Source organism: Netta rufina (assembly GCF_964035555.1).
Source record: "Netta rufina genome assembly, chromosome: 2".
In the NCBI taxonomy this organism is placed as follows: Eukaryota; Metazoa; Chordata; class Aves; order Anseriformes; family Anatidae; genus Netta; species Netta rufina.
The window spans coordinates 135,726,102-135,753,864 of NC_140124.1; the positions used below are offsets into that span (position 1 = coordinate 135,726,102).

General features: G+C 40.1%; 1 protein-coding gene across 1 annotated transcript in view; it reads left to right on the forward strand.

Moving 5' to 3' along the window:
- The window catches only part of CPQ (carboxypeptidase Q), a 153,476-nt gene that overhangs the window by 32,715 nt on the left and 92,998 nt on the right, over window positions 1-27,763 (forward strand). Inside the window, exon 4 of the mRNA XM_084306787.1 lies at window positions 20,444-20,651. Coding sequence (XP_084162913.1) covers window positions 20,444-20,651 — 208 coding nt within the window. The remainder of the gene's footprint in view (window positions 1-20,443; window positions 20,652-27,763) is intronic.

Genomic DNA, 27,763 nt, shown 5'->3' on the forward strand with positions numbered 1-27,763 from the left:
GAGGTATGGAAGCTATGAAACTGGTGAGGGTCTCAGCCATCACTGAAGGAGGGCAAGGAGGAATGAACTCCAGTATACTCAGGAAAACTCCCTGCTGTGTTTCTGTTAGGGCTCATGCCAACTCATCGGTGATAGTGAAGGACTTGAAGGGTTTGTTGCAGAGTTTCCAGAAGTAGATTCATTTATTTCGGACTGAAATGGTAATTGAATAAGAAATAAAATTGCCAAGAGCATCTCTCTTGGCCTGTGCAGAGAGGACGATAGTTGCACGGTTTGTATTACCACATTGTCCAGCTGCTGTGCTTCCTTAGGAGAGATCCTGGAATTGTCCCCGTGTTGTTTTAGAGTCAAATAGTTCTCTCGATGCTTTATAGATACCATGTTATGAATGAGTTTTCCTACTTAAGAGAAAGTCATAATAATAGGCAGGTAGTTTGCCTTGCCCTCCCTGCAGATGGTGTGTTTGTGACAGCCTTCTTCCAGTAAGAAATTCCAAGGTGGGGGCAATTTGGTGGTGAGAACACCGAAATCTGGATATTAGGAGTAAAGAGTGACAGAACTACTTTTAATGAACCTTCTTCATTACCACATGTTATTGTAATTAGTCAACATTATCTGTGGTTTTTGGCTTTTTGGAGAAACCAGGATGTTGACTTTTTTTGGCTTTAGAACTTGGCTGTACTGTGATTAATGGCCTTGTATTGCAAGTTAATGCATGTAGTACGTACATTTGCTGATGTGTACAATGACTGCATGGATTTCTCAGTTTGTAGCAGACATTCTTATGGCAAAAATACTCAATTTACAAAGTGTGGTGAAAAATGTGATTCTAATAAACGAGCCCTAAATCTGCTTTTTTGCTTCCTAGCTCTAAGTGTTTAGAACATCTTATAGGCAAGTGGTTGCCTTCTGCTGTTGAAATGGCCCAGTAATATTTATCCTGTGGTGAATGTACTCCCATCACACTGAGACTGTAACAAAATCTTTCTGTTCCTCAAGAACCACAGATTAGATAAAGTCATAACACTGTGTCTGGTAATAATAACCCTTCTAAGAGGCACTAGAAAGAAGCAAAATTGAGTGTTTTTCAAGAACTCAGAAAGTTCCCCAAACTTCTAAGACATAAATGCCAAGGGCTCAATTCCTATATATATTTCTTTTAAAGCTGCAGAACAGTCTCTCTTATAAATAAGAAATCCAATGGGCAAAAGGCCAGAATAGGCCATGTAGTCCTTTGACCTAGAGTGGGGGCTGCTAACAAGGACACAGAACTCAGTCAAGTTCTTTTCAAAGGTTTTCTTGGGGGGCTGAATTCAGCATCTTACATCTGGGAAAAAAAAAAAAAAAAAAAAAAAAAAGTCATTTCCTTCACTTTCTCTTCCCTTCTTCAGGCTACATGTGGCCAGGACACAATATCTGCTCTAGTGACTAATCAAAAGCTGTGGCTGGATGAAAGCTGAGTGCGTGAGTGGCATGTGCAGCTCAGGATTTATTGCAGAGGTTGCACGGACAGCTTGCGTGGATGCATATGACACAGCTAAGTGCAAGCTTGCCAGGGCTGGAATATCATTTCGTGGAGTAGATGTGAATTTGAAAACTGTTGCTTTTCCTTTCTCTTATTTTCCCATTTTTCTGTCCCTACTTGGTTTATTTTCTTTTGCCCTATATTGCAACATACACCATTTGTGTATATACATTGTACCCTCAAAAATGCACCTTGTATTTTCTTTCCCTCTCCTGCTTTTTCTTTTATTCTTTGTAAACAATTCTTTCCCTTCTCAATCTCTCTGTCAGTGAGTTTGTGTGTCATTTCTTGGCTCTCACGTGCTGGCACAGTGACTCCTTACCACGTCACCTCTTCCAAACGCTTGGTCTGCTGCCTTTGGGTCCAGATGCGAAGCTTGCCTGCTAAGGAGAGCTTCCTCCTTTCATTGAAGCTCCAGGTCTAAGGAAAATAAGGGCTTCTGGAATGGCACAGTAGTTTCTCTTAGCTTTTTTGTTTGTTTGTTTGTTTGTTTTTGTTTTAGCAAGGAGGTGCATCTGGCCTTTAAAACTGGTGTATTTTCTTTGAACTGCTGTCGCTTCTGGTTGTGCCGTGAGCCCTGGGGGCTTCTTCCCCTTCTGTCCTGCCCCTCCTTCCGCCATGTACGCAAGTCCACTTAAATTTTGCTGTCATCTTAGGAACCTTTCCTCCTGTGACCTGTCCTGCTCTCTTCCTCACCACGAAGGCTGAGCGCTGCTGTGTCTATTTGGGATTGAATTTCAACTCGTAAGCCCTCCTGAGCAGCACTAGGCCCACATGGTAGCAGTTTTTTGGTAATATGAGAGTTGGCGTGACCCGAGTCCAGCCTGCTCATGAGCTGTAGGAGAGTCCCTCAGCATCTCTCCAGCTCTGTGCAGGGGTACTGTAGCTGAGCAGTCCCCTGTTCTCTTCCACGTGTCATCGCCTGGAGGCAAAGCAGATGAGACAACTCGCTTTGCCCTAGAAAGCTGCTCCTGTTGCCCATTAAGTGGCCTGGATCACCATTTGGATTTTCAGCCAAAAATCTTAACCTCTGTGTAAATTCTAAAGACAAATCTGCATCATGAAATAATTTCAGGAACTCTGGCTAACTACTGCCCATTTACTAACTTTTTTTTTTCATTTCTGGTGTTTAACAAAGCAATCACTGCAAACAGGCAAGTCTGTGGTGGCCCAAAATAGGAGTTAGGTTTGCCATCACTTTTTCTTCAGTAACACCATCTGTTGTAGAGTGAGACTGGTCATCCAGATGGCTGTTCAACTGAAAAATTTAGCTTTTGGGGCATTTGAGTTTAACTAAAAATTTTCATTGCCTCTGGCACCCATTGAAAGGAAAATAATGAAGTTGCTTTATATATACAAAATGAAGTAGGATTTTTGTATAATCAGTTCTTGTAAGCTTTTGTTTCACTTCCCTTTGTCCCCCCAGCACTTATCCACCCCATTTTCTGATCTACTTCTGGCGTCCTGGTGACTACATGATCTTCTGGGCTGCTGAAACCGTGTGGCCTTGGTGGCATCTCCGGCCACGTTCAGGGACCAGGCAGATGCTGCAGGATGTGTGGTGGAGAAAACCCAAATGTAACATCCCTGCCCAGGCATGCAGGCTTCATGTGTGTTTGCTGTCAGTACCTTGGGTGCTCCTGAAATTTGGTGCCCTCTCCTCAAGCTGTGTCAGTTCAGGAATTTGCAGTTACTCCACCTTTTGGCTTGTTAGCACATCTGATTAATTTTCTGCAGCTCTGCTCAGACCTCTCAATTTCACTTTGCTTCTAATTAAGCTAGCTTTGGGCTCTCAGGTCTGTTGGAGTGGGATATATTTTAATTCATCTGTAAACCTGCTTCCCTGTTTTTTGGTTAATGAAATAATCTTGTGTTTTGTTCTTTTGGGAGTAGGGAAAATATTTTATTGGTTACCTGCATCTTTTGCTCTTTTGAGTGCTCATCATATTGACGTCTTCCAAAACACAAATCTTTATTCTACAACCAATTTTTATTTGATTATATAATTAAAACAAACAAATTTTTTTTTTTTTTTTTTTTTTAATAAATCTGCAATTAAAGAATTAAAGTTTATTATTTTAGGTGCAACAACTCGGACTGAGCATGTGTTAGCAGCTGGGCCATGTTAGGTGCACTGATGTGAGAGCTGAGCCTTTCTGTGTGCCAGGAAAAGGAACTTAAGGATATTCACTGCGTGGCAGCCAAGTGTGTCTCCTTGATGCTGATGTGTATGTAAAATCCAGCAAGAATTGGAAGGACTGAAAGTAAAGACTTTGCATATATTACTTGTGGATACGAAGCCTTCATTTATTTTACTCAAGAAACTTTCTTTGCTCACCACCACCTCGCAGAGGCAGAGTACCTCTTGTTACTATTACTGTGGTTTTTTAGGTAGCTTTGTTCCTTCCTTGCTTTTGACACTGCAGAACTATTATAAAAATAGTCTCCTTGTGAGCAGGCAGCATCCTCTGTCTGCTTTGCACGGGCTTGAGGAATGCACAGGGCGTAAAGGCAGCGGGAGGCTGGCCACAGCTGCACCCAGCAAGAGTTGTTCTGCAGCATGAATGAAAAAGAAATCAGGAAGTGCCACCGATTTTCTGGGAACACGTCTCACGTATGGATTAGGATAGCAGCAAAGGCTCTTCGTAGGAAACGTTGCAATTAGAGACCGTCCTAGGGCAATATCCTACGGTAATAGGATACAGCAATGTTGTCTTCTGTTCTACCGAGGGATGAAGAAACGAGGATAAAGCCCTGGTTTGTGGTATAGCAAGGGGGAGTAAGAACATAACATGTTTTGTAAGTCTCTGGTGAAGTTGTGAAAGATTCTAGTTCTGTTCTTAGCACTGTGCACGTAGCCTTGTTTCCCTCAGAGGGCTGAATTGGTGGTGTGCTGTGGGATTTATTTCCTTGCCCTTCACTTAGGGGCTTTCCCTCCAGGATATCTCTGTGTGTCGTTGACTGACAATTCATTAATTTTTACTTTGCTTCCTATGTTCCCTGAAGGCCAACATGCCAGACCGCATTCTGCAGTGCAGGCTTTGTGCTCTCTTTTGGGCAAACCCTAGCTGTCAGCCAGATAACTTAGATGTCCTTAGGAGAAAAGGAGCCTGTGCTTTAGGAGCCTGTGCTTTAGGAGGTGATTGTATTGTGCATTGTATGGTGGTTTCATGCTGTTTGAGCAGTGATTAAGGAATCAAATTTCAGGAAACTTCACAATGGTGAGAAGTCTGTAGATGATGGTTTGTAAGTCACAAGTTCGTTTTTCTTGGAACAGTGTAACTTTGTGTTTTTTGTTTATTCTTTTTCTTTTTCCTTCCTTTTTTTTTTTTTTCCTCAGTAGGCATATTTGTTTTCTTACAAAGTCAGTAAAATGTCAGTGAGACTAACGAGGGCTTTCTCTACCTCCACCAAGTTTTGGCAACTGCTCTTCAGGAACATATACTTCTAGCAGGGAAGAGTTTAATCCACCTAGTGTCCAGTAATCTAAGCAGTGTCCTGTAACTTCAGCAGAAACGGGTAAAAGACTGCTAAAATCAGTGTTGATAGGCTTTGTTATCCAGAAAGATGCTTTGAGAATAATGGTCCTTTTGAAATCCATATTTCCTCGCTTCCCAAAGCAAACCTTTATCAACGTAATGTCAATTTTTTCAATATCAATATCAATATCAATGTAATATCAAATTTGTTACCTTTATTAATGTAAGATTAATATTTTTTTTCTTCTCTTCTGGCCCAGCCACTCTCCTAACTCATAGGTTTTGTCGATGTCTAGATGGCCACCCATGTCATGAGTAACAAATGTTAACTCTGGCCCTGTTTGGGTACTCTCAATACCCACTGATAGATTTCCGAATATTCTCCAGTCAGTAAGATAAAAAGGAACAGTTTTACTTTGCCTTTGCATTACTGGTTCACGTATATAAAGATGTTGACCTTGCAAAACTGCCAAGTCCTGGGTTTCTTGTAGTGAACCTTAAGGAGTAATAGCTGTGCTTGCTGTGGGCTAGACACCGGGTTTTCTTGCACTTTTCTGTGATTCCCTGTTACCTTAACCCTAATCAGCTCTGGCTTCCTTCAGCTCTGTTGGCCCCTTCTGCATCTGTATGAGTATCTGTGTGCATGAAAACCCTGTTGGCAAGTTCAGAACCACCCACCACGATCATAACGTCTTGCTCTGTCAGTCGTGGGTCCTGTTTTAATGTTCCTGCATTATTCAATTTTCTTGATTAAACTGACAAATCTCTCACCAATATGTGGAGACCGTAAATATAGAGGATAAAAAGAAAACCTGTCACAACTGCAGGTAAGGATTCCCCAAAGGGATCTGAGTAATACAGTGCCAACAAATTATTTTCACAAGGGGTATATTTATTACTTAGCTGCTGATAAGATGTGAGAAGCATGCAGGCTGTCATTTCATTTCACTATAATTCTCTGTGATTTTTCAGTGGAAGTATAGCACTGAGGAGTTTATCTGGAGTGGTTATCTCCAGAGCTTGTGAGCACATGGCTGTGGACGACTGGAATAGATTAAACAGTACCAGGGTGGTTGTGTCAGAATGGTACATAATTGGTATTTGAGGAACCCTAGCCCAATACTCTCACTTTTTCAACAAAAAAATAAAGAAGGTCATGGGAAGGGCTGTGCTGCGCTGCTTCTTGATGTGTTCTGGGATTACATCCACTAATTTCGAGCTATACTGCAATTCACTCTTTGATTTTTGTCTATAACAGCTTGGATGGATGCCTAGTTTATAGATTTGCCTGCATATCTAGTTTTGTTATTTTCATGTCTTGTAATTGGTTTTCCAGTTTGTACTTTCCACTGAGCGTTGCTTCTACTTCTGAAACTACTCAAGGTCCTTTTTCAAAATCTATTTGATCTAATGATATTATTAAAAAATATCTACAAATTACAGAACAGTTTCATTAGGTACGCATTAATGTTTTATTTATGGAGCATGTTGTGTCTGCTCTAGAACATCTGAAGTATTCTTTTCATGGTTTACTACTGATGTCCGAAAGTGAATGCAGGTTTGTGGGGGACTGCAGCTAGGTTTGTCTTTCAAAATCTGTTTGATGCATGCAACAAAATCTTTTATTTTGATGTGTAACCTTTTGCTTATGTCCTGTTAAACAAACAAGCAAACAGGCAGAGGACCCAGTTGTTGAATACACTTAATGCGCTAGTCAACTCTTCATTTCCACAGTCTCTCTGCTTCACGCACCAGGCATGCAGGGGATTTGGAAGTGCTAATTCCTCATTTTGTTTTGCCTTGTTTGCTCCAACACGTGAGCAAACATGCATTGTTTGCTCCAACAGATTATGATTTCTCTCTGGAAGAATGCTTGCATTGTTTTTCAGGGGCAGGGGGCCTCTGGTTTTGCTGCTGCTTCCACTTCTCAGAGCCGTGCTTGTGGCTTGCCCATATGGTAGGATATTTCTGTGTTATTTCATTAAATGCTGTCTTCACATAGGATGGTCTCACCCCGCTGTGCTAGCTGTAGTGTGATGCGTGTCAGGCATTTGGGTATGATCAGCTAGACCTGTTTGCATGGCGAAAACATATTTCTGGCACAGAAATTTTGACTTGTGTTTCTAGGAAGTTGGAGCCAATTATTCCATGGTTATTGTTTAGAGTTCTTTTCTAAATATATCCCATTGCTGATAGCCAACAGTAATACTGGGCTCTTCCCTATAGAAGTAATGTCTTGTGTCTCCTAAGTGTAACCATTTCAATTACTCTAATCTTTTTCTCCAGCTTTGTTTTTGCCTTCAAATCCAATCAGTCACCTGAGCCTCCCTCATCGTGTCCATCTTGTTGCATCAAATACTAATTCTTTGATCTTCCTGCAGGGTACGGCTAAATGGTGAAGATCCTTCTCCATCTGGTTTATTAAATGAGCGGTGCCAACTCCTGTCTCTGCTCTGCCAGTGATGCCAGCTTTGATTACTTGCCTCTTGTCTTCTCCTTCAGGCTCCTTATACTTTCTCTGATCCTGTTTCTATATTTAGGAGGCCGGTGCAAACCTGAAGCTGTAACTTTGCTCTCTTCCAACTTTCCTTTTTAAACCTGACCTTTGGTTTGATATTTATAGATCGCTCCCATATGTCATCGGCTAGGTAGGTGAATAGGGTCTGGGACTTCTGCTAAACTGTTTCACCAATACCTTGTTTTCCTAGTCACTCTCAGCAGTATTTCTGCATTGGCTGTCTAACGTGAATATTGCAAATATTCTGTGACACAGCAGTGTTGTCTTCAGTACGTTTCTATTCACTATTAAGAAGGATTGAGCTTGGACTACAATTCCTGTTTTTTTGTCTACTGTGATCCCCAAAAGAGATTATTTGGTCTAAGAATAAGAAATAGAAAGAATTCACAAAATTTTCAGTTTACTATTTCTCTTTGGATGTCATCACATTAGCAAGCTGGTGGCTGTGGAGTCAAAATACACCTCAATAAGAAATCTTGAAACCATTGCACCATTTGATTCTAGACGTTTGTGCACAGGACAACAAAATAAATTTGTCAGATGGGGGAGAATAATCACATGAATTAATTTCTACCAGGGATTCTGCCCTTGCATTCCCTGGGGATCCTGAGAAGCTCACTGCTATTTCTCTGTTTCCCTGTTTTCGAGCAGAGGTAATATTTTTGGAACGTCAACGTCGCGTAACATTGTATGTTGTTTGCTGAAGAAAGACATCATTAAAAGTTGACTTTTCTAAATGGTGATTAGGTAGTCAATAATAAATTCTGCTGGAATTTGCCTGCGCCAAAACCAGTGACAATCCTATCATGCCGTAACAGCGGGTGGCTACTTCTGCTAATTAATGCACTATATAACCATGGGGCTTTATTAAGTAATAAAATATGGAGTGTGTGATTGGTAAACTCTGCTGGGTTGAGATTCCGGGTTGTCTTAGCAGAGGTGTGTTGGAAGAGTCTGGCAGGAGGCAAACAGCAGAGAATACAGGTCATTATTTTGAATACCTTATTTTCAAAGGTAAATACTTACAAGCAATTGGTAGCTCAAATCATTTGGATATTGAGTTCAATTCAGTAACAACTTGCCATGAGAGACTTGAAGCCTCTGGAAACAGTGTGAAGGAGCCTGAATTTCATAAAAGTACAAGGCTTTTCCTAGGTAACAGCTCTTTATTATCAAGGAGAACATGAAGATTAGAAATTGGGTGCTGGGATTTGAAGGTGATTGAGCCAGAAGTCTGAGGTTTGGAAAAAGTGAGCTTACAGGGATGTAAGGAAAGCTTTAATAGTTGTTCTATAACCTGTGTATTGCTTGCTCCTTTTCACGGAGTAGACTGTGGTCCTTTGAGGAGGGTCTTTTTTCTCTCTCTCTCTCTCTCAGTATCTCCTCCAGCAGTCTCTAAAGAAGGAAACAACTTCCAGGGCTCCCAGTTTCAAGCTCTGAGAAGGCTGCAGTTACTGCTGGGAGAGCCAAAAAGAGTTTGAGGGGACCAGGGATTCCCTTGAGCAGGGATTCAGCGCTGCCCAAATGCAGCCAGCACCTGGAATCCAGTATGCTGCTGTGCTGGGTTCATCTGAGAGGTCATCTAAGGCTGTATGTAACTCCACGAAACTGTTTGTGTTTTCTCTCTCTTGCTCTATTTAGTTTATAATGCTGAAAATTGAGGAAAACAGGAGTTGCATGCTGCAGTGTCTGAGAGAATTCTAATATTTGAGTGTTGCCAGAAATGTGATGTGAATGGGCGTACCCATGAGAAAACTTAGCAGAGCTACTTGGGATAGTAAGTGCAGCTGCAATTTATGATTTTAGAAACAAATGTTTTTCAGAACCTAAAATTAGGCTTCTATCATGGTAAATCTTCGTATGGTACTTCTCAGTAACGCTCAGCGGTGGGTTCTTTTAACCCTTTCCCATTTAGAGCAGTACCTTTTATTCCTCAGATATTTTGAAGTTACTTACTGTTAGACTTAGGAGTTAGAGAAAAGGTGACAGAAAAGGTGACAAGGAACTGGAGAGCACCATCGTGAAGCATCAAAGACATTGAGGTAATGCTCGCCCTTCAAACTTCCCAGAGAAAGGAAAGGAAAATGGCATTCGTTCCTCTGAGGGCCTTCTCCACAAGGTGTCTAAATTGAAACAGCGAGTGTAATTGGTCATACATAAAATTGGTCTTCATAAAAGAAAATAATAATAATAAAAAAGAACAATTTGAAATGTGTCAGCTCAACAAGTGATGGTCTTGGCTGTATATCTGTCTAAGCTGAAGATAATAGAAAGAGGATGCTGTTGCTGTTAAGTAAATCTAGTTGAGTAAAGAAAACGTGATGGTATTTCAAAGCCCTCAGATCAGTTTGATGTGTTTTGGAAACTGGGGGATATTAGTGAAAGTATCTGTGGGACTTGAAGGCGGGTTTTAGTGCAAGTTTGTTTTTGGCTGAGAAATTCTAACCACAGATACTCTGTTTTCCACCTCCACTCAGGTTTTTCAGAAAGACTTGACAGGGGTTAGCAGGGAGCAGAGCTCGGGAGCTGGCAAGGTTTGCAACCCAGCCTGGATATCGGGGTTTCAGAAGGATGCTGCCAGATGTGTCCATCTCCCAAAAATGTTTCAGTGTTGTCAAAACAGGAATTCCCAAGAAAGAAAATGTTTTATCAGGATCTTTGCCACCAGGCCACTCAGTAGGTTCAGAGCTCTGGTTTTGAGGCAGCAAGACGTGGCACTGTGTGATGTGCACGGTCATGTCACCATGCCATCAGCTGCTCATTGCAGGTAAACAGCTCAGCGGTTGAGGCATGGATCGAGCACCATGCTGTTAAACCAGGAGTTTTGTTAATGCTGTTATTAATCAGTGTATGGGATCATCATAAGATTCACCTGCAAGTCAGTGAACCTTTATGTTCATGCAGATGAGTATTAAAAACCCACTTGTGGGGCCGGGTACAAAGGCTTTGCAAGCTTTAGCTTATCTTTGGGCTGCACTTTGAGAACAACTGCTTTAAACTACGTGATGAATAGTTATGAACTGCATATATTCAGAGTTGTTCTGTAGCATTCAGTGTTTGCTTATAGACAAGCTAGGTTTGATAAAAATACCATTTCCAGTGAATTATTTACTAACTCCACTATGCTTACATGTAAGTATAGTACAGAGTATTTTACAGAAACAACTTTTTGCTTGACAGCTGAAACTGAATTCAAAGTCTATGTACAAGGTTGTAAAAAACCAGTTCTGCCTCTAAAATTGTATGCTACCCTTCTCTCTGAATACATATGGTTTTTAACAGATTTTCTATTTATAAAGTAATGTATGTGGTCTCAGTGTTAACAGTAGCCATGAGCAATCACTAACATAATTTTCCTGCGTAATGTTCTGTAGGAGCTAAAAGTTATTCCTATTTGACATTTCAACACCAGGAAGAAAATTCCCACTTGTCGTTGGGTTATTGTTCTGCAGCGCTACACAAGGTGGGCTTCAGCCTTTTCATAGCCTGAGCTTTAATGTATACGTGGGTGCTCTGGGCCTCGTATCATCTTTGTGGCCCTTTGTGGACTTTTGTGGACCTTCTCCACCATTCTTCTGACACAACTGTTGGTGCACTCATGTCTCTTGATTAGGGCCCAAAAGTGTGCATTTAAATTTACTTATTGACCGTCAAAGTCATGATTGTTGTTGGACCTTCTGACCAAAGCCTTCATCCTGCTACCTTTCATCTAAAACCATTTCCCTTAGCAACCTGGATGAGCTAATGAAACGGAAAGAAAATTGTGTTGTTTCAGGCAGTCCCTCTTCCAGCAGAGACTCTGATAGGCACTCTTAATTAGGTTATAAAGAGATCTATAAAATAGAAAAGCAGAGTGGAGAATAATCTGTTCTCTCCCCTTTAGCAGATGATGAAGGAATCATCATATATCCAGGATTAAATAGAACAAATCCTCAAATAATAAGCAAAATAGCATGAATAAATAGGGTATATTGAAGAGCATGATAAACTTGATATTTAAAACAAAACAGCAAGAGGGGAAATGTTGCTGTTTGACAGCTGCTTCTCTTTTCTTTTTGAGGAAAGAAAATGACTTGAGTTCTTAAGACGTAACCATTTTCTTGGGAAACCCCTGCATTTATTTCCTGGTAGCAGCTGCCATGTGCTGGGTTTTCTCCTGCACAATCCCAGAGGGACCAGCAGTATGGGAAGATCCCAGAACTGATTCAATCATTCTCCCTTCTATGCTTTGCATTGGAAAGAGTTCTTTCAGCCTGACGCTCTTCATTTACCAGGAATAGCACTAATTGCATGGAGAGAAGCTGTTCGGGGGTAATGTGGACCTACTGGGGGATTTTGTATTTCGTCTGATTTAGATGATGAAGCTTTTGGGAGAATCTGCCACAGTCAAAAAACACAGCTGGGGAAAGAGTGCTCATGCTTGGCATGACATTTTGCCATGCTGCTCAGTATTAGGACTAATTTTGAGGAGTTATTGTAGTGTTGTAATAAGCTTTAAAAATATTCTGTTGCTGAAAGGGACATTTCTGCTTACAGTGGATTTTCGAGCTTGAGACTGACAAATTCAGATTATAACTATGCAGTGACAGGCAGACTTAGCCTGAGTTTTGAAAACTCCTTTATTTGTCAAATCAGTGTACACTACTGGTTAAAGTAACCTGAACACTCAAACATTTACATTTCATTTTGTGTTTCACGAATGTCACTGTATAATGTATGAACTGCATAGGCAAATATAAAGATAGTTGCTTTCATGTGGAACTACTCAGACCTCTTCCTTAAGGAGAAAGTAAGTGGTATCCCCTCTGTACTATTTTCACTAAAACACTTTTTGTTCTCTTGCCCTCATTTTTGTTTTCCACTCGAACACAGAACGTATTGGGTTTTATTTCTTGCTAAATGGAACATCAAAAAGGAGTTCACTATTCTACAGAAATGAAATCTGTGGGAGTAAGAAGAGCATTTGTATAGTGAAGATGTTTCAGAGTTTCGGTTTTCTTCAGAAAATAAAGGGGCTCAATGAGTGTCTTGTGGTGGCTTTCGGTTTGCTCACTGCTTGAGACTACACATCCAGTCAGGTCCTTTGCTCTTTCTTTTCATATCCCTTCAAGCAGTCAGATTTTAAAGCCTGTTGTGTTGTGTTTTTTTTTTTTTTTCCCCTGCTATTGAATTTCATGGAAACGTTGCCACTGATTTTCAGTGAAAACCCCATAAACAACAAAAAAGATCACTAGATTTCTTTTTTTTCTCTCTTGTATTTCACTCCTGGGATTTACTTCTGTACTATCTATGGAGATAATACTAAAGTTCTTCTACTGTCTACTTTTTACAGTTAAAAGCTCTCCCCTTTTATCCCTCTAAATGATTGCCTTTGGTGCTAAGATACAGTTCTTTCTTCTGCACTCTTCAGGGGCTTTTTCCCCCTCTGTCATTCACATTCCTGTCTTGTGGGGTTTTCCTAGACTGCCCCTGTATTCCTGTTGACCCTTAAAGCCTTATTTTTCAATCTGTAAAATCACATCTCCATGTGACTTTTTTGTGTTGCAGCACCAACCTATTAGCAGAGAAAAGCAGTTCCTAAATATATTTCTGTTTGAGATAGGCTTGGTTTTCAGTTGTCTTATGGAGGACGTTGCTTGAAGAGTATACTGCCTTAAAGGATGTGAGGTGTAGAGAAGAAAGGGAGGAAGAAAAGCTTATCTTTGGTTTTGAAAGTCTCCCTTGACTCTCCTCTATCTTCTTCTGCAATTACCTGATTAAAAGGAAGTTTTATCATAGGTAGGCCCAGTATCCTCCTCTCCCTTCAGGTCACTAGAAGCTGTTGGCTGTGTGCCACCCTTTACCATGGCCATGGTTTTGGAAGGGTGAGGAGCCTCCCCTTACCATCCCCTAACACTCTGCAGCCTGTGCCAGAGGAAGTTCAAGTTTCCAGTGTCACTTCAATGTGCGTTCCCGAGTGTGGGAAGCCTTCACCTTCCCTGTTCCTCACTGCAACGAAGCAGAGTCTTGGATGCACTAAAACGGTACTTGGCCCTTCCCATAAAGCTGGGATGCTGCCTCACACCTGTTTGTGCACAATAATTTTATTGTGGGCATTCATTACCAGTAATAATGAACGTCATTAAGTGGAGAAGGTATGAAGGCCAGATAAGACGTCTAGACATCTGGCTGACTATAGTTTGCTTATATATTGCTAGCCCCGTGGAGCCTCTTTGATTCTCTGCTTCCCAAATAAAGAAACATATTTTGTATGTGTGTTTGGATTTATTTACATCCTTCCTGTAGGTATAAAATACATCTGTTAGCAGTGAGATTTTTCAGTCTGTCCTGTGTGCTCACTAGACGCCGGTTGTTGCGGGGTCACCGAAGATATAAATATGGATTCTGCTCAAGGCTGAGGAGCCAGGAGTTGAAGAAGAAAAAAATAAAAAGAAACTGTGTGAATCCAGAAGTTTTGCAGCTGCTGGCGATTAGGATTGTCACTGGCGTCCCTTCCAGGAGCCCTCCTCTCACATACCTGGGGTAGCGTGCGGCAGGCAGCTGCGGTCCCATGAGGCAGGGATGTGGACACGGGAGGAAGGAGGTCGGTCGCTCATCTTGAGCACGAGGAGGCCAAACAGGTGTGTGACTTCTGTGTTCCCTCAAGGTACCGTCAGCTGCTGGAGAGTCAGCCTAATGCCTTTAAGAAAGCATCTTTTTCGGTTGAGGAGCAGCTGCTAAAAGCTTCCACTTTATACTGAAGTTTGGAAAGGCTCGTGCAGGCTGTTCCTCTTTCAGTCTTGCAGTCCCGGGATGGAATTCATTGGATTTGCTTCATTTGATCATTTTACCATTAACAGTTGCTTTCTGCTTCTTGTTTGACAAACCGTATCTAATCCGTGCTATTTTTTAAAAACTTTTGTGGTTTTAGGAGAATTCCCATGGTGTATGTGTACTGAATATTATAATGAAACACAAACATATACGTGTTAGTTGCATCCTGCAGCCTAGCGCACGTATAATTATGTCAAAGCTATTATGCTTATTTGGTAAAGCTTAATTTTAATGAATGCCTAGTACTGATTAGATGCAGTTTTCCAAATGTTGATTTAAATGGAGTCCATATGGTAACGGAGCGACGCTGTTGTCTCTTTCAAGGGGGGTTTTCTTGGTAAGGCCAATGGTCTCTGCAGTCTCTTGTACACTCTGCTACACTTCTGCAGATGCTACACCAATTAAAGGTGGGTGCAAGTAATCTGGAAGAGTTTGTATAACTAGACTCCAAATGTTTTATCCCTGGTAGCAGACAGCTATGTTATCTTCCATAGTTGTACAAAATTATATTTTTCTTCTTAGTTTCTCCGATTTTCCTTTGTGTATTCATATTTTGTTTTCAATTTAACAGCCTTGCTATTATTTCAGCTTGCAGTAAACCAACAAATGAAATCCTACAAAGCCAATATAAAAAGCAAACAAAGCAAGAGAATATTTGGGACAAATGATGACAGAAACACAAAATTAAACTCGGTTATTTCTTTCATATTTTGCCAAGTGGCTGTAAATGGGGAATAGTCTTGATTTTATTTTTGAAAACCTAATTCATCTCAAAAGATTAATAATACTTTTGACATTTTGACTAATTCTGTTACAGTTTAGGACATTTTGGCCTCTCTGTCCAGATAATGTTGAGGCTTTTGGAAGAATGTACACAGTCTGAGTGTGCACAAGGACATGCTTTGTTTTGTAAGACCTCTGCTACTGCGTGCTTCATGATGCTGGAAAATGCTGGAGTGGAGTTCAGCTTTTGCCATGCTGCTTTTAGTAAAGATACTGCAGTGAGGCAGTCATGATTAGCTGCTCTCCATAGCTAAGCATGAGATGGAGGTGTACGGTTTCCCATCTTTTATGCTACAGCGTGTTCCATCGTTCCTTTAAAATGTAAAGCTTTGTTTGTCAGGGGGAGCCAAAGGAGGAGGACACAGTCCTATCACCATCAGTTAAGGCTGTGATCTTTCTATGGGTAAGCTAGGGATTAATGCAGTCATAGGGCTATTTAAGAAAGCATTTTGTGACTTTGATGAATAATGAAATAGCTGACCTAATACAAATGTTGAGTTTACATGTGCTTGGTGTAGTGGATATGGCATGGGACCTGAAGAAAATCCATGGTCCTGTATGTGACTGGAATTTCACAACTCAGTGGAACGTATGCTCAATGTTAGGGTGTAAACCAAGCTATTCAGACAACCTAGATTTTGTATTTTCCAGCCCTAAGTTTCTGTACAGGGTTAGTGTGAAGAATTGTGCACTGGGAGGTGTGTATGTATATGCACGTGACGGCTGAAATAGCTCTTTGTAAGCTTTTGTATTCGAAGGTTTTTGTTTCTTTGTTTTGGAGTCATGTTAGAGTTCTTGTAACACCGTGCTTGCTCTTCCCTTTAGGAGAAAAAGTTGTCTTCACCCGAGGCTTCAGCTCAAGGTGTGTTTTCTATCAGAGCATCCAGTTTAGCTCGAAGCACTGGTTCTTCAGTTTATTTGTCCTTAGGCATTTTAGCTTATCTCAGAGATAAGGGTTCGCAGGCAAGGAACAAAATAATGAACCACGCGAGGTCAGCTACCGCAGTAAAAAAGTAGTTAGAACTGACCTGACACCAGCAGCACATCCTTTCATCAACAGCTTTTAGTGCCTGCACATTTGATTATTTTACTTGGAAGAGAAGCTAATTAGCTAGCAGCCTCTTGACTGTTCTTATCCCTCCTTTGCACTTTCCTGCAAGATGCAAACCGCATCTGTTTCGTGCTGCTTACTTGACATGCACCTTGAGCAGAGAGAATATTTTATTTGTGGGAGCCTCTCCTCTGCTGTTGTTATTTGTACTGTGATACTTCTCTTAAATACCTTCCAAGATGTGAAATCCAAGTGTTTATCAGAAGCAAAACCCAACAGCTTTATTTATCTGAATCTTGACAGCTGTTGAATAGGAATGTCAAGACCGAATGATGATGACTTTTTATTACCATGAATAGGTTTATAAAGAACGAGTCTTGCTCAATGTGTTCTATTTCTTTAAACAGTTTAAACACGGAGATGAGGTAATCCAGTAGATCTAAAATCTGAAGAACAGGTGCTTTTGTTAAAAAATAAAATAAAATAAAAAGGGACATAAAAGCCCAACCTCCTCTCCACTACTGAACACCAAACTATGGGATTAGAGTATGGGTATGTTAAATATTACATGATGTAATTACGCTTAATATTTTCCAAAATGAGTTTAGGATGACAGCATCACGACAGTGTACTTTTGAAACACCAAAGGCCGGCATCACCCCCAGGTGTGTAGGAGACACTGAAGGTGCATGGTGCCTGCCCACAGGTACAAACACTGCAAAGACCAACAATGATCCTGAGTCAGGTTTGCTTTGTGACCCCCCTTTCAAGCTGGTGCTTTCCTTTCTTTTCTTTTTTAATGGGGGCAAGGAATGGAAAGTGCAAGTCTGATTATTATTATTTTTTGTACAATCCTTTTTCTTCAGAAAGAATATCCACAGTCATGTTTGTTGAGACACAGTGAAAGAAATCTTCTTTGTCCACTGCTACCCAAATTCTCTCTCCCAAATCACTTGCTCTTTGCTCTGTTCTGAGCCAGATGCAGGACTGCCTCTGTCCCTCTTCATCTTTTTACACACAGGGTCTCATTTCTTCTGTAGTTTGTTTGGCTAGTTCTTGCTCAAGTCTTGGTCAGTAATGATCATATGGTCAGTAGCTGTTAAGTTTTTGGTTATCTCTGCATAAAAAGGGTGTAATTTACTTAGTATACTCTTTGACACTTTATTAAGCAATTTAATATGTAGATATACTGGACACATGGTGTGTTTTGCATGCGTGTAGGCTTTAATGAGGTATATCCCAAGATGCTCAGTCCCTGCCATGGATGTTTCCTAGTATCAGAGTATATGAATTGGTCTTCTGGCAAGAATATACAGTCCTGTGATACTTCAGTGGTAATGCTGAGTCTATTTTCCTTTTTGTAACAGTCACTTGGATGCTCATTCATTGTCTTCAGATCCTGGTATCATCCAAACAGTTTCTGGCTCTACCTAGCTGTGGCAAAATCTGATAATTTGGGTACTTGGGTTTACCATAGCAATCTTGGCAGAGGACTGGTTCGAGCATAAAAAAGACGAGACTACCAGCTGTCTTCAAGGTTTAATTTTTGTGCTAGCTACAGTAAACTCTCTACCTGCAAAAGTCCATTCATTTGAGTTATGTTAGCATGCGTGCATCTCCAGAAGTTGGCAGAAGCCTTATTCACAGTTGCTGTGGAGCACTGGGACCGAGCATCTGAAAGAAATGGAATTGCTCCTTACATCGGAGCAACAGTTTTAGGGGGTTCTTTTGTTGAGCATCTGGGAAATAACGGGAGGAACGAAATCAATACAGGTGGTGATAAAACTTGAATTACTGCAGTTCAGCAGTTCCACAACATGTTAGTACTGAGCCATTATCTTGCCAGAAGACACAGGTGAATGGGTTCATTTAAAATGAGTGGAAAGTGCTTGTTTCTGCGCAGTTGTTGAAATGTAGGGTTTTTCTGAACATTAATACATAAAATTGTCACATTGTGGGTTTTGTGTTTTTTGTTGTTTGTTGTTGTTGTTGTTGTTTTTTCCAGTGTGTTGTTTTATTTTTTTTTTTTTGAAAGTCTACTGGTTTATATTCTGTGTATATCCCCAAACACTCAAAGAAATATTAAACATATGCAACAAATCGTTGTAGTTTAAACACCAGGGCTGGGGACTGTTACAGGGGCAAAGGGAAAGAAAAAGGTATGTAAGATCTGAACTTGTAAATCCCTGTGAGTGCATCCAGCTCAGGAAGGATTATATGGCACAAGAGATTTTGCCAACCTTGATGTTTGTCTGGAGGCTGGGGAAGCCTGGTTATTTTAAAGGTGAGCTTCTGGTCACCCCATCTGCACAGCTGATGAGGTTCCAGCCTTCCTATGAGGTTCAGACATAAAGAGCAAGGAGCAAAAACTTCTTAAGCTGTTACCACCTAATAAAGAGATCTGTCCACACTCTGGGGCAGCTCCCATGGAAGCTCAGTACATGATTTTTAGTATTTTCTTTTCAAATAAATGCTTTTGTATATCTGATCTGCTGGTTGTGTTACTCATTACAGTATGTTTTAATATTGTTGAGATAAGGATTTATTCTTCTAAACAACTAGAACTGAGTAATCTCTCCCATTTTATCAAATCAATTATCCCTAGAAAGTGCATCTCTCTGCACAACTCCTCCTTAATATCTTAAGATTTTAAGATATTAAGTATTTTTTCTAGATAAGAACATGTAAAAAACACAGATTTTTTGATTTTGTTTGTTTAAATATGTAAAAATATGTTTCTATGTCTTTTTTAAAAAATAAGTGTCTAATTCTGTTAAATTATGTGTCTGCTGCTGTAAGTAGGTTCATAGGTGAAGATTTTCATGTATTGGGCAAACAGCTCTGGGTGTCCCTGCTTGAGCAGGTGGTGGGACCAGATGGCCTCCAGAGGTCCCTGCCAGCCTCAGTCATGCTGTAATTAATATACGGATAACATATAATTAATATACGGATAACGTATAATTAATATACGGATAACATATAATTAATATATGGATAACATATAATTAATATATGGTAAAAGCTAATGTAAAGAATGTCTGTAATCTGGCTTGAGAGCTTCGACTAGCCTTCCTTTGTAGGTAACATGTAGGTAAAGGTAGGTAAAAGAAATATAGAAATTACTTTTGGAAACTTAATTCCACAGACATTTCACTGATGGTCATTATTTAGTAACTGAGATAAATGGAGTATTCATAAGGGTACTGAGGAAGCCTTGACATGAGTGGGTATTTTATGTATATTGGAAACTTGGTTCTCAGGTGTTCCCGGAGTCTGTCCTCATCACAGGCTCTGAAGCAAGGAGTGGTGGTCCCAATTTATGAGAGGGAAGAGAAGGACAGGAATGGTTTAATATCAGGAATTTGGGCATACGTCTACATCCTGATTTCTTTCTTTTTTCCTGCATACAGTTTTTCTGCAAATCTGCTCTAAAAATCTCAACCCAGGCACCAGAAAATAAGAAATAGATAAATAATGGCTAAATGTGAAAAACAAAACAAAAACAAACAAAAAAACTTGGAGGAACTTATTAAGGAACTTGTGTGTTAAGTTGTTGGTTTTTTCTTTTTGATTTCTTTTAAAATTTCATCTCCACAAGACACAGCTATTCCTATGCTTAAGAGACTGAGGCCTTTTTGTCCAGCAATGCATGTTTTTCTTCATTTATGTGTAATTTGTTTAAAGTTTACTGATTTTTCTTTTTAATTTCATTTATTTCATCAACAGTTAGTGGTTGGAGTCTCAAGTGTGTAGAGAATGAGGAAGCATATGTTTTGTTTGTGGTCTCGTTGTCTTTTTTTTTCTGAAGTCTGTCATATTGGTGCTCTTCAAAATAGGTGTGTTTTAGATAGCTAGTCTGATAATTGAAATAAATGAAGTAGTGAACTTTAATTTCATTACTTGTCATAGGAAAAAAATGCACTTACACTTACTTTTGCTCATTTACTGACTTTTTGTTTTTTCTTCCTGATGAAGCAGCGAAGGAAGTGTGCTATCAGAGGACTGACTATTGTAGTGTCAAAGCATAATGTTGATCTAAATAGTGCTGACACAGAGTAATTTCCCAGGCATACAGATTGGTGACAGTCAGATATACCAATTAGTATTAAAAACAATTCAGGTATTCTATCAAAAGATTTATTTCCACATAATAACTGTATTCCTTTTGAAGGTACGCTTGGGGCTGGCAGTATGCTTTTTAAAAATTCTACATTGATGATAATAACTTACAAGCTAAGCTGTTAACACTATATTTTTATTTTTCTTCTCTGTAGCCCACATACCGGGTGGCAGAATTATCAGTCTGGTGTACCCCGGATTCCCACTGCTTGTATCTCTGTGGAAGATGCTGAAATGATGTCACGGATGGCTTTGCGGGGCACTAAGATTGTTGTGTACCTGAAGATGGGGGCCAGGACCTACCCAGACTCTCCTTCTTTCAACACTGTGGCAGAGATAGTTGGAAACAAGTACCCAGAGCAGGTGAGTGAGAATATATGAGAAGAAACTTATTTTGCTCTTAAAAAATATGAAACAAACCCAGAGAATATCACTTTTTAAGAAATGAGCACCTCTTAGTCACTTATTCTTCCTCATTTCAGATATCTCAGCATTTCATTCTTTGCCAGGTAGCAGGTTTGCAACAATCAGGCTCGGTCCTGATGTACTGGGATGTACTGATGTACTATTTTACAAGACTTATAAGAATTATTGTATTCGAAGAACAGGAAACTCAATGAAATTGTACACAATTTAACCTCCTGCATTGTTTCCGTAGCTTAAAGCTCGCATTAACTAGTGCCATCTGCACAGATGCCACAGAGCATGTATGGAAGCAGAAGTGAAATCCTAGCACTGTAACAATACAGTTATTATTCTTAATAACTAAAAGAAAGTTATGGTTACCATAAGAATTTTTGCTCTGAGTTTGCATGTTGTTCTGTTTATAATCTACAAACAGTTTCTTTATCAGCCAAATAAGCCAGATTCTGCTGTCTGGAAATAAAATTGTTTGCCCGAGTTTTTCTTCAACTGTAAAAGTGAATACAGAATGTCAGTTTAACTTTTTTTTTTAATATTTTTTTTCTTATGCAGGCCATTGCTGCATTTAGCTGGAATTGTATGCATGTCAGGTTGGAGCAATAAGCCATCAACACTAAAAAGTAGCTACAAATTCTGTTTGAACACTGGTTGATCCTAAATTGCTCGTTTCCATTTTAAGACTTTCTTCTTGCTTTCTCTTTTCTTCCAATTTTGTGGCCAAAAATCATGCAGACTAAATTTGTTGTGCTGGAGGACTTGTTCTAATATGCGGTCTTCTATGTCAGCTTACAAGACAGAATGAATTTTCTGGCAGTGTGGTATATCAAGAAAATGCTGATGCAGCCTCACTCACAGCAGCACTAGGAATTGTTGCTAAAGTATATCTACTGAGCCATAATTCTTTTTTTTTTTTTTTTTTTTTTGTAACCATTTTAGTTTTCTAGCTTCAATGGAAAATCAGAATGAATATCTCCGTCCTTTAAACCAGCCGTAGTTCTTACAAGGGTTTTACCTGTTCCGAAATAGAAATCCTGTGGCTGTGGCTTGTGAAGTCTCAAAATCCTTGGTGTTAGCACAAATGCACAATTTCAGCAGCTTGATCGCTGGGCAAGGAAAAAAAAAGTAGTAATCATTTGTGGTTGATTGGTTTAGCTTTATGAAACACGTGGACTGAGTTAAAGATGGTGCCCTAACTTTTAAAGAAGGGAACAGCTAATTTAATGATATGTCATCTGAAGTTTTTAGTAATGCTTCTGATCAGCTAACATGCTATCTTCCCTGAATTTGGTGGATTTCAAAATTACGGCATTTCAACTCAGATTATAAAATGTCCAAATGTAACCTTCAAGTATGCTTAAAGATGCTTGCATGCATTTTATTTTCCCTTTGCTATCTGACTGTGCTTCTTTAAGTACTGAAATGGATGGTGACCGCTTCACTTCTTACTCTGAGAAGCTCAGGTTTTTGAAACACTGGGTAAAGGCTTATTTACAAGCCCCCTGCTGATGTTAATGGGAGTGGTAGCGTACACACTTTGAAAAAGTAACCAAGAAACAGAAAAATAAAACAAGTGAATGTTTAGTTTTTTATAGTACTCAGTTCCTCTCGGAACCTTAATAGGTGCTTCAGCACGCTAATTCCACTTTGTTACTCCATTAAAAATTGGAACCATCTAACTATTTGGACAATAAAATACACTGCAGACCCAAAACTCTTACAATGTCCTTTATACCAGAGTGTTTGGAAATGCGTTACAAGTCCAGCAGAAGAGAAAGGTGCTGTTTCCGTGGGCCAAAATTTCAATTTAAGGTTTAAACTGAAACAAAAGCTAATCTGGATCTCTGAACTCGGGGTGAGAAATTAGCAGCGGGTGGAATAGCTATTACAAAGGTCTGAAGTCAGAGAGTTGCAAATTAGGCTGCAGTCTGTGAAACACGATCACAGATATCACAGCTAATTATAAGTAAAAAACCCTGAAATATAATGGAAAACGAGGGTCGCTATGAAATGCAGATGGAGTCTGGTGAGAAGTGACACGGTTCTCGATGTAACTGCACGTTAGGAACGTTTGTACTTGTCTGTGTATTGACTGGAAGTTAATATACTGCCTGGGTTATAAATAATTCATTAATGCCTCCTGTGAGATTTTTGCATGTTTATTAAACGTAATCACCAAGAACCGAAACCATAATTGTCTGCAAATTCGATCTGTTGCAAGTGGAGTTGATTGTTGTTATTATTTGACTGCTCTTGCAGCATGACCAGTTTGGTGTCTCCTTTTTAAGTCATTTTTTCCATTTGTTTTTTGTGTTTTTTTTTTGTTTGTTTGTTTTTTGTTTTTTTACATATTGTATTTGACAGTGGAGGGAAGAGGGAGAGGTCTAAATGTTATTGAAAACAGAAAATAAAGTTGAAATACTTTTGACATATTTTCCTACAAATTTACTGTATTTTAGACTCAGTGTTCTTGAACTTTTGTAATACGTGCTTTTTTTTTTGCAACTGCAAGAAACGTTTGTTATCATGACAGCTGGTGGAATTGCTGAACTTGCAGACCTCTATTTAGGCTCCTGTGCTTAACTTTAATGCATCTACAGTTCTGAATAACTTAAAGCAATAAAAGAAATCTAATTACTGCTTTGTGGAAGCATCAAGCTCTCAGGAACGTGTGCACCTTCAAAACCAATTGACATGACTTGAGTGCAGGTGTCCTGTTGCTTTTTGAGGAAACTCTGCTCCCAGTAAGAGTTGGCTGAACAGTTAACCCAGAGGTACTTCAAGTTTCTCCTCTGATATATATCCTTTCTGTTTGGCCAGCCAGCAGCAGTAAACAAATGCTTCAGCATCAATTTCTCCGTTCCAATGTGGCCAGCCAGTAGCAGTAAACAAGTGCTTCAGCATCACTTGCTCCAACTAAGATAAATGTACTTTGAAACCTACCATAAGCTGCAACTTTGCACTACCAAGTTTTTAAGGGGTGTATAAAAAATCTGAAGAGTAAAAGTAAGTGCACTTTATCACGCTGCCAGTAAAGTCCCCCATCTCATCAGTGTCTCTGTTCTGTTTCTCCTTGTATTATCCTTTCTATGTCAAGGAAGCACTGCTTTCCCCAGACAGCACCCATAAAGTCACAGTGGGCATGACTTTGTGTTCTGAGCAGAGACATCCAGCGTCCTCACTGTCACTCCTGAGGTGCTTGTTTAGTGCCCACTGAAGCCTGAATCCCTTTAAATGCCCAAAGGAGGTGAGCCTGTGCCCACAAGATAATGAATTCAAGATCAAGCTTTTCTACATACAAGTAGTTCGAAACAGTGAGAACAAACATGCTATGACTTGATGCCCTGGCAACCTTCCTGAGCTTGGAATCACATTCTCACGGTGCTTAGGACAGCAGCAAGAGTGGAAAACCTGTGGGTTGTGGGACTTAACATATTTCAGCCTGTACGACTCCTGAGAGTTGAGCCAAAGAGTTTGTGAAATGAAAAAATATGGTAGCAGAGCCTCCTCAGTTCCAGGCTATTGCAGAGGAGATCCATTTGCAGCCTGTTCCTGACTTTTGTTTTGGGAAAGGAGTTTTTGAAGCACATTGTTGAACCTGGGACAATGCTGCTAGCATCCTTTTGTACTGCCTTGTGTACTGGTGAGATGTTTTGTATAAACTGTGTAAGCTGACACTGGAGACTGGCTGACTGAGAAATTCACAAGTTAACTAGTGTGGTTTTCATTTGAAATTCAGGCAGAGCTGGCAGTAAAACATGTTTGTCTTTTCCGTTTAGTACAGATGTAACACGATTGGTCTTAAAGTGCAGAAGCAACCATTCCCATCTCTGGGGAAATGATATAAATAGTGGCTGTTTCTTGTTAGTCTGGCTTCAATGTACCTAATGTGCCAAACACTGAACCACAAAATATTTGATTAACTGCAAAGGTATCAAAGTGGATAAAGATATAACTCATCTATAATCCTGACTTTCAGTATCTTTCCGTACTGCATATTTCTTGGTGTGCAGTGCTGTTTTACTTATCTTACAGTTACTAAGTGATGGGAAAACTGTTTCCTAAGCGCCCTACAAAGTACATACCTTTAATCGGTGCTCATTATTCTGTGATCTAGCATAAATACCGTAGAGCACAAAAAGGGGGGCTTGTGAGTGGCTTTTTTAGAATCCTGAATAGCTGTTCCAGGAATTCTGCACTGCTTTCTTGCCTCCTGTTTTTATGGAGTGCCATATCTACAAAAAGTACCGCTTGAAAAGTGACTCTATTTTGAACACCATGGGCATAAAAGACCATGAAAAAATGTGATGTAGTTCTGTGCCAAGTTTGGACAGCACTTTGAAAGTAGAAGTCCTAAGAGTGACCTGAGAAAGAGAGATGCTAAGGTAATGGATTGTGAATTTTTCTATCAGTTTGTGATTGGTGGAACAGAATCTGTTCTACAAAAGAAATAGCAGCATATTTACTTTTTCATTCTTCTTCCTTTCCCTATTTCAAAAATCAGCCCTGTCTTGGAATTTATGATACTGGGCAAAACTCCAGGGAACAAGAGAACATGAAAAATGTCCAGGCTTCTGAGTCTGTTAGGCATTCATGCACATAAGGAAAGAAATAATTTGTAGACCTTTTCCCCACTCCCCTCATCCCAAAAAGAAAAAAAGAAGAAAAAAAAAGAAATAGGAAAAAAAAATGCTTCTCTAAAGATGTGTAATACTCAGTACAATGTTGTTTTATGGCCTGGCATCAGTTCTACACATGTTAACAAAATGTCTATCCATCAGCCCTTTGATGTGGCTTCCAGATATCCCTATGCTCAGACTAAACCATGCATACAATGGAGTTTGGAGCAGAGATGTTTTCAGAGCCTGGTGCCATCACGTTATGGCTCCATTATCACATTTTCTCCATGTGGATTGTTTTGCTGTTCGTTCCAAAACGTTGAAGGGTTTGTGAGTTCACTTCTGTGAGGCTGTCTTGTGCGACTGTAAGTTGATGCTTGTCACAGCTACCCTCAGAATTCAAGAGATGGTTATGGAGATTGGGTTTTTCTGAGTGCCAGCCCATTACTTCATGATAGCGTACTGGGGGAAAGGAGATGAAAGAGAAACAGTGAAAAAGAAACCAGAGAAAGGGTGAAGAAGAAACATTGCCATTGTTAGGAAATGTTATATTTTCTTTGAAAACTTTGGGTCAGTATTTGCTGAAAGAAATAGTACCCTATTTGTGTGCGTGTTTTATTAGTAACAGGACTTTGTACTATTATTTGGGGGATAGTTTTTATGGCGTGGCTTGCAGGAGTGGCAATACTGCCATCACTTGTTCTTAAACAGAGGTTTTGTCATGGTTAAAACAGGTAAATTAATGTGAAACTGATATGGAGGAAGACTTTTCTTTGTAACCTCACAATTTTTCAGATGTTTTCTTTGTTCAATCTGCTGGAAGGCCTACAAAATTGTAAGTCTAAAGTGCATGCTAAGTTTTGTGGTGTATAGAGATTGCCAAATCTTCTAAAACTTGAATTGCCCATTTAAAACCCAAAAGCTAACTAAAAGCATTTAATTCTTCTGGGGAGAACTTGGCAGTAGTTTTTCTTTGGATTCTGAATAAGCAGTAAGCATTTAAGTAGGCATTTCTTCTAGAAATCTCCATATCTATGTATGCAACAAATACATCTTACAGGTAATTTGTATGGACGTGACTGATGTTGTTAAGGGGCAGTGGTCAAAAAAACATTGTACCACTTTAGATTGTGTTTGAAATATCAGTGGAACAAGTGAATGTGTGTATGTGGACGAAAGATTCGAAGTGGCTTACATTTTTTAAAAAAAGATTCTTCTGACAGTTTTGCTGGAAGGCAGCAGTTCACATTCACCAGTGCAATGTGATCTTTGTAATGTTCAGACGTTACCAAAACGACTAGACCGCATCTATAAACAGGGAGCTGAGAGTAGGGAAAAGGGCCTGGTCAGCCATCACTACGGATCTTTGAGAGGGTCTTAGAATCATAGAATCATTAGGGTTATACAAGACCTCCAAGATCATCTGGTCCAACCACCCCCCTACCACCAATGTCACCCACTGAACCATGTTCCTGAGCACCAGATCCAACCTCTCTTTGAGCACCCCCATGGACGGTGACTCCACCACCTCCCTGGGCAACCCGTTCCAGTGCCTGGCTGCTCTTACTGAGCAGAAATGTCTCCTCATTTCCAACCTGAACCTCCCCTGGGGCCATTCCCTCTAGACCTGTGAGAAGAGGCTGACCCCCAGCTCCCCACACCTTCCTTTCAGGTATCTATAGAGAGCAATAAGGTCTGCCCTGAGCCTTGTCTTCTCCAGACTGAACACCCCCAGTTCCCTCAGCCACTTCTCACAGGACTTGTGCTCCAGACCCCTCACTAGCTTTGTAGCCCTTCTCTGGACATGTTCCAAGGCCCTGATGTCCTTCTTGTACTGAGGGACCTAAAACTGAGCACAGTACTCGAGGTGTGGTCTCACCAGAGCTGAGTACAGGGAAACGATCACCTTCCTGAAGGAACAATGTTAGCCTTAATTGCCTTCACTGCCAGTGTCTAGTGAGAGCAGGACCTTCTTAAAATGGACTAAGTCGACCTGCTGCTAGGCACCTGGTTATGGTCTAGGTTCCTGCAGTGCCTTCTTCACCAGAGTCAATTGGAGCCTGGGAGAGCTGAATGCTTCCCAAAACCCCTTGTCAGGCCTTTGCTCTGTACAGTAATCTAAGCATGGGTTTTAGCTACTCTGCTTCCTCAACTGCAACCTACTAAATTGTGACACTAGAAATTAAAATGTAACATTTAGGTTGCTTGTTCTGTGGGCTAGCAAATTTATCTAAGCACACAGTTTTGTAGTCCTTTTGATGATACCAGTATAAGCAGATACACTGTAATATTTTTTTCTTCCTACCCATTCCTTTGTCTCTACTCCCACACAGCAGTTAGAAGAATTACTATGGGATTTTATTTCAGTAATAATTTACAAATACACACAGGGTTTAGAGAATGATTGTGAAAACTTCTTTTTTCTTATCCACATTG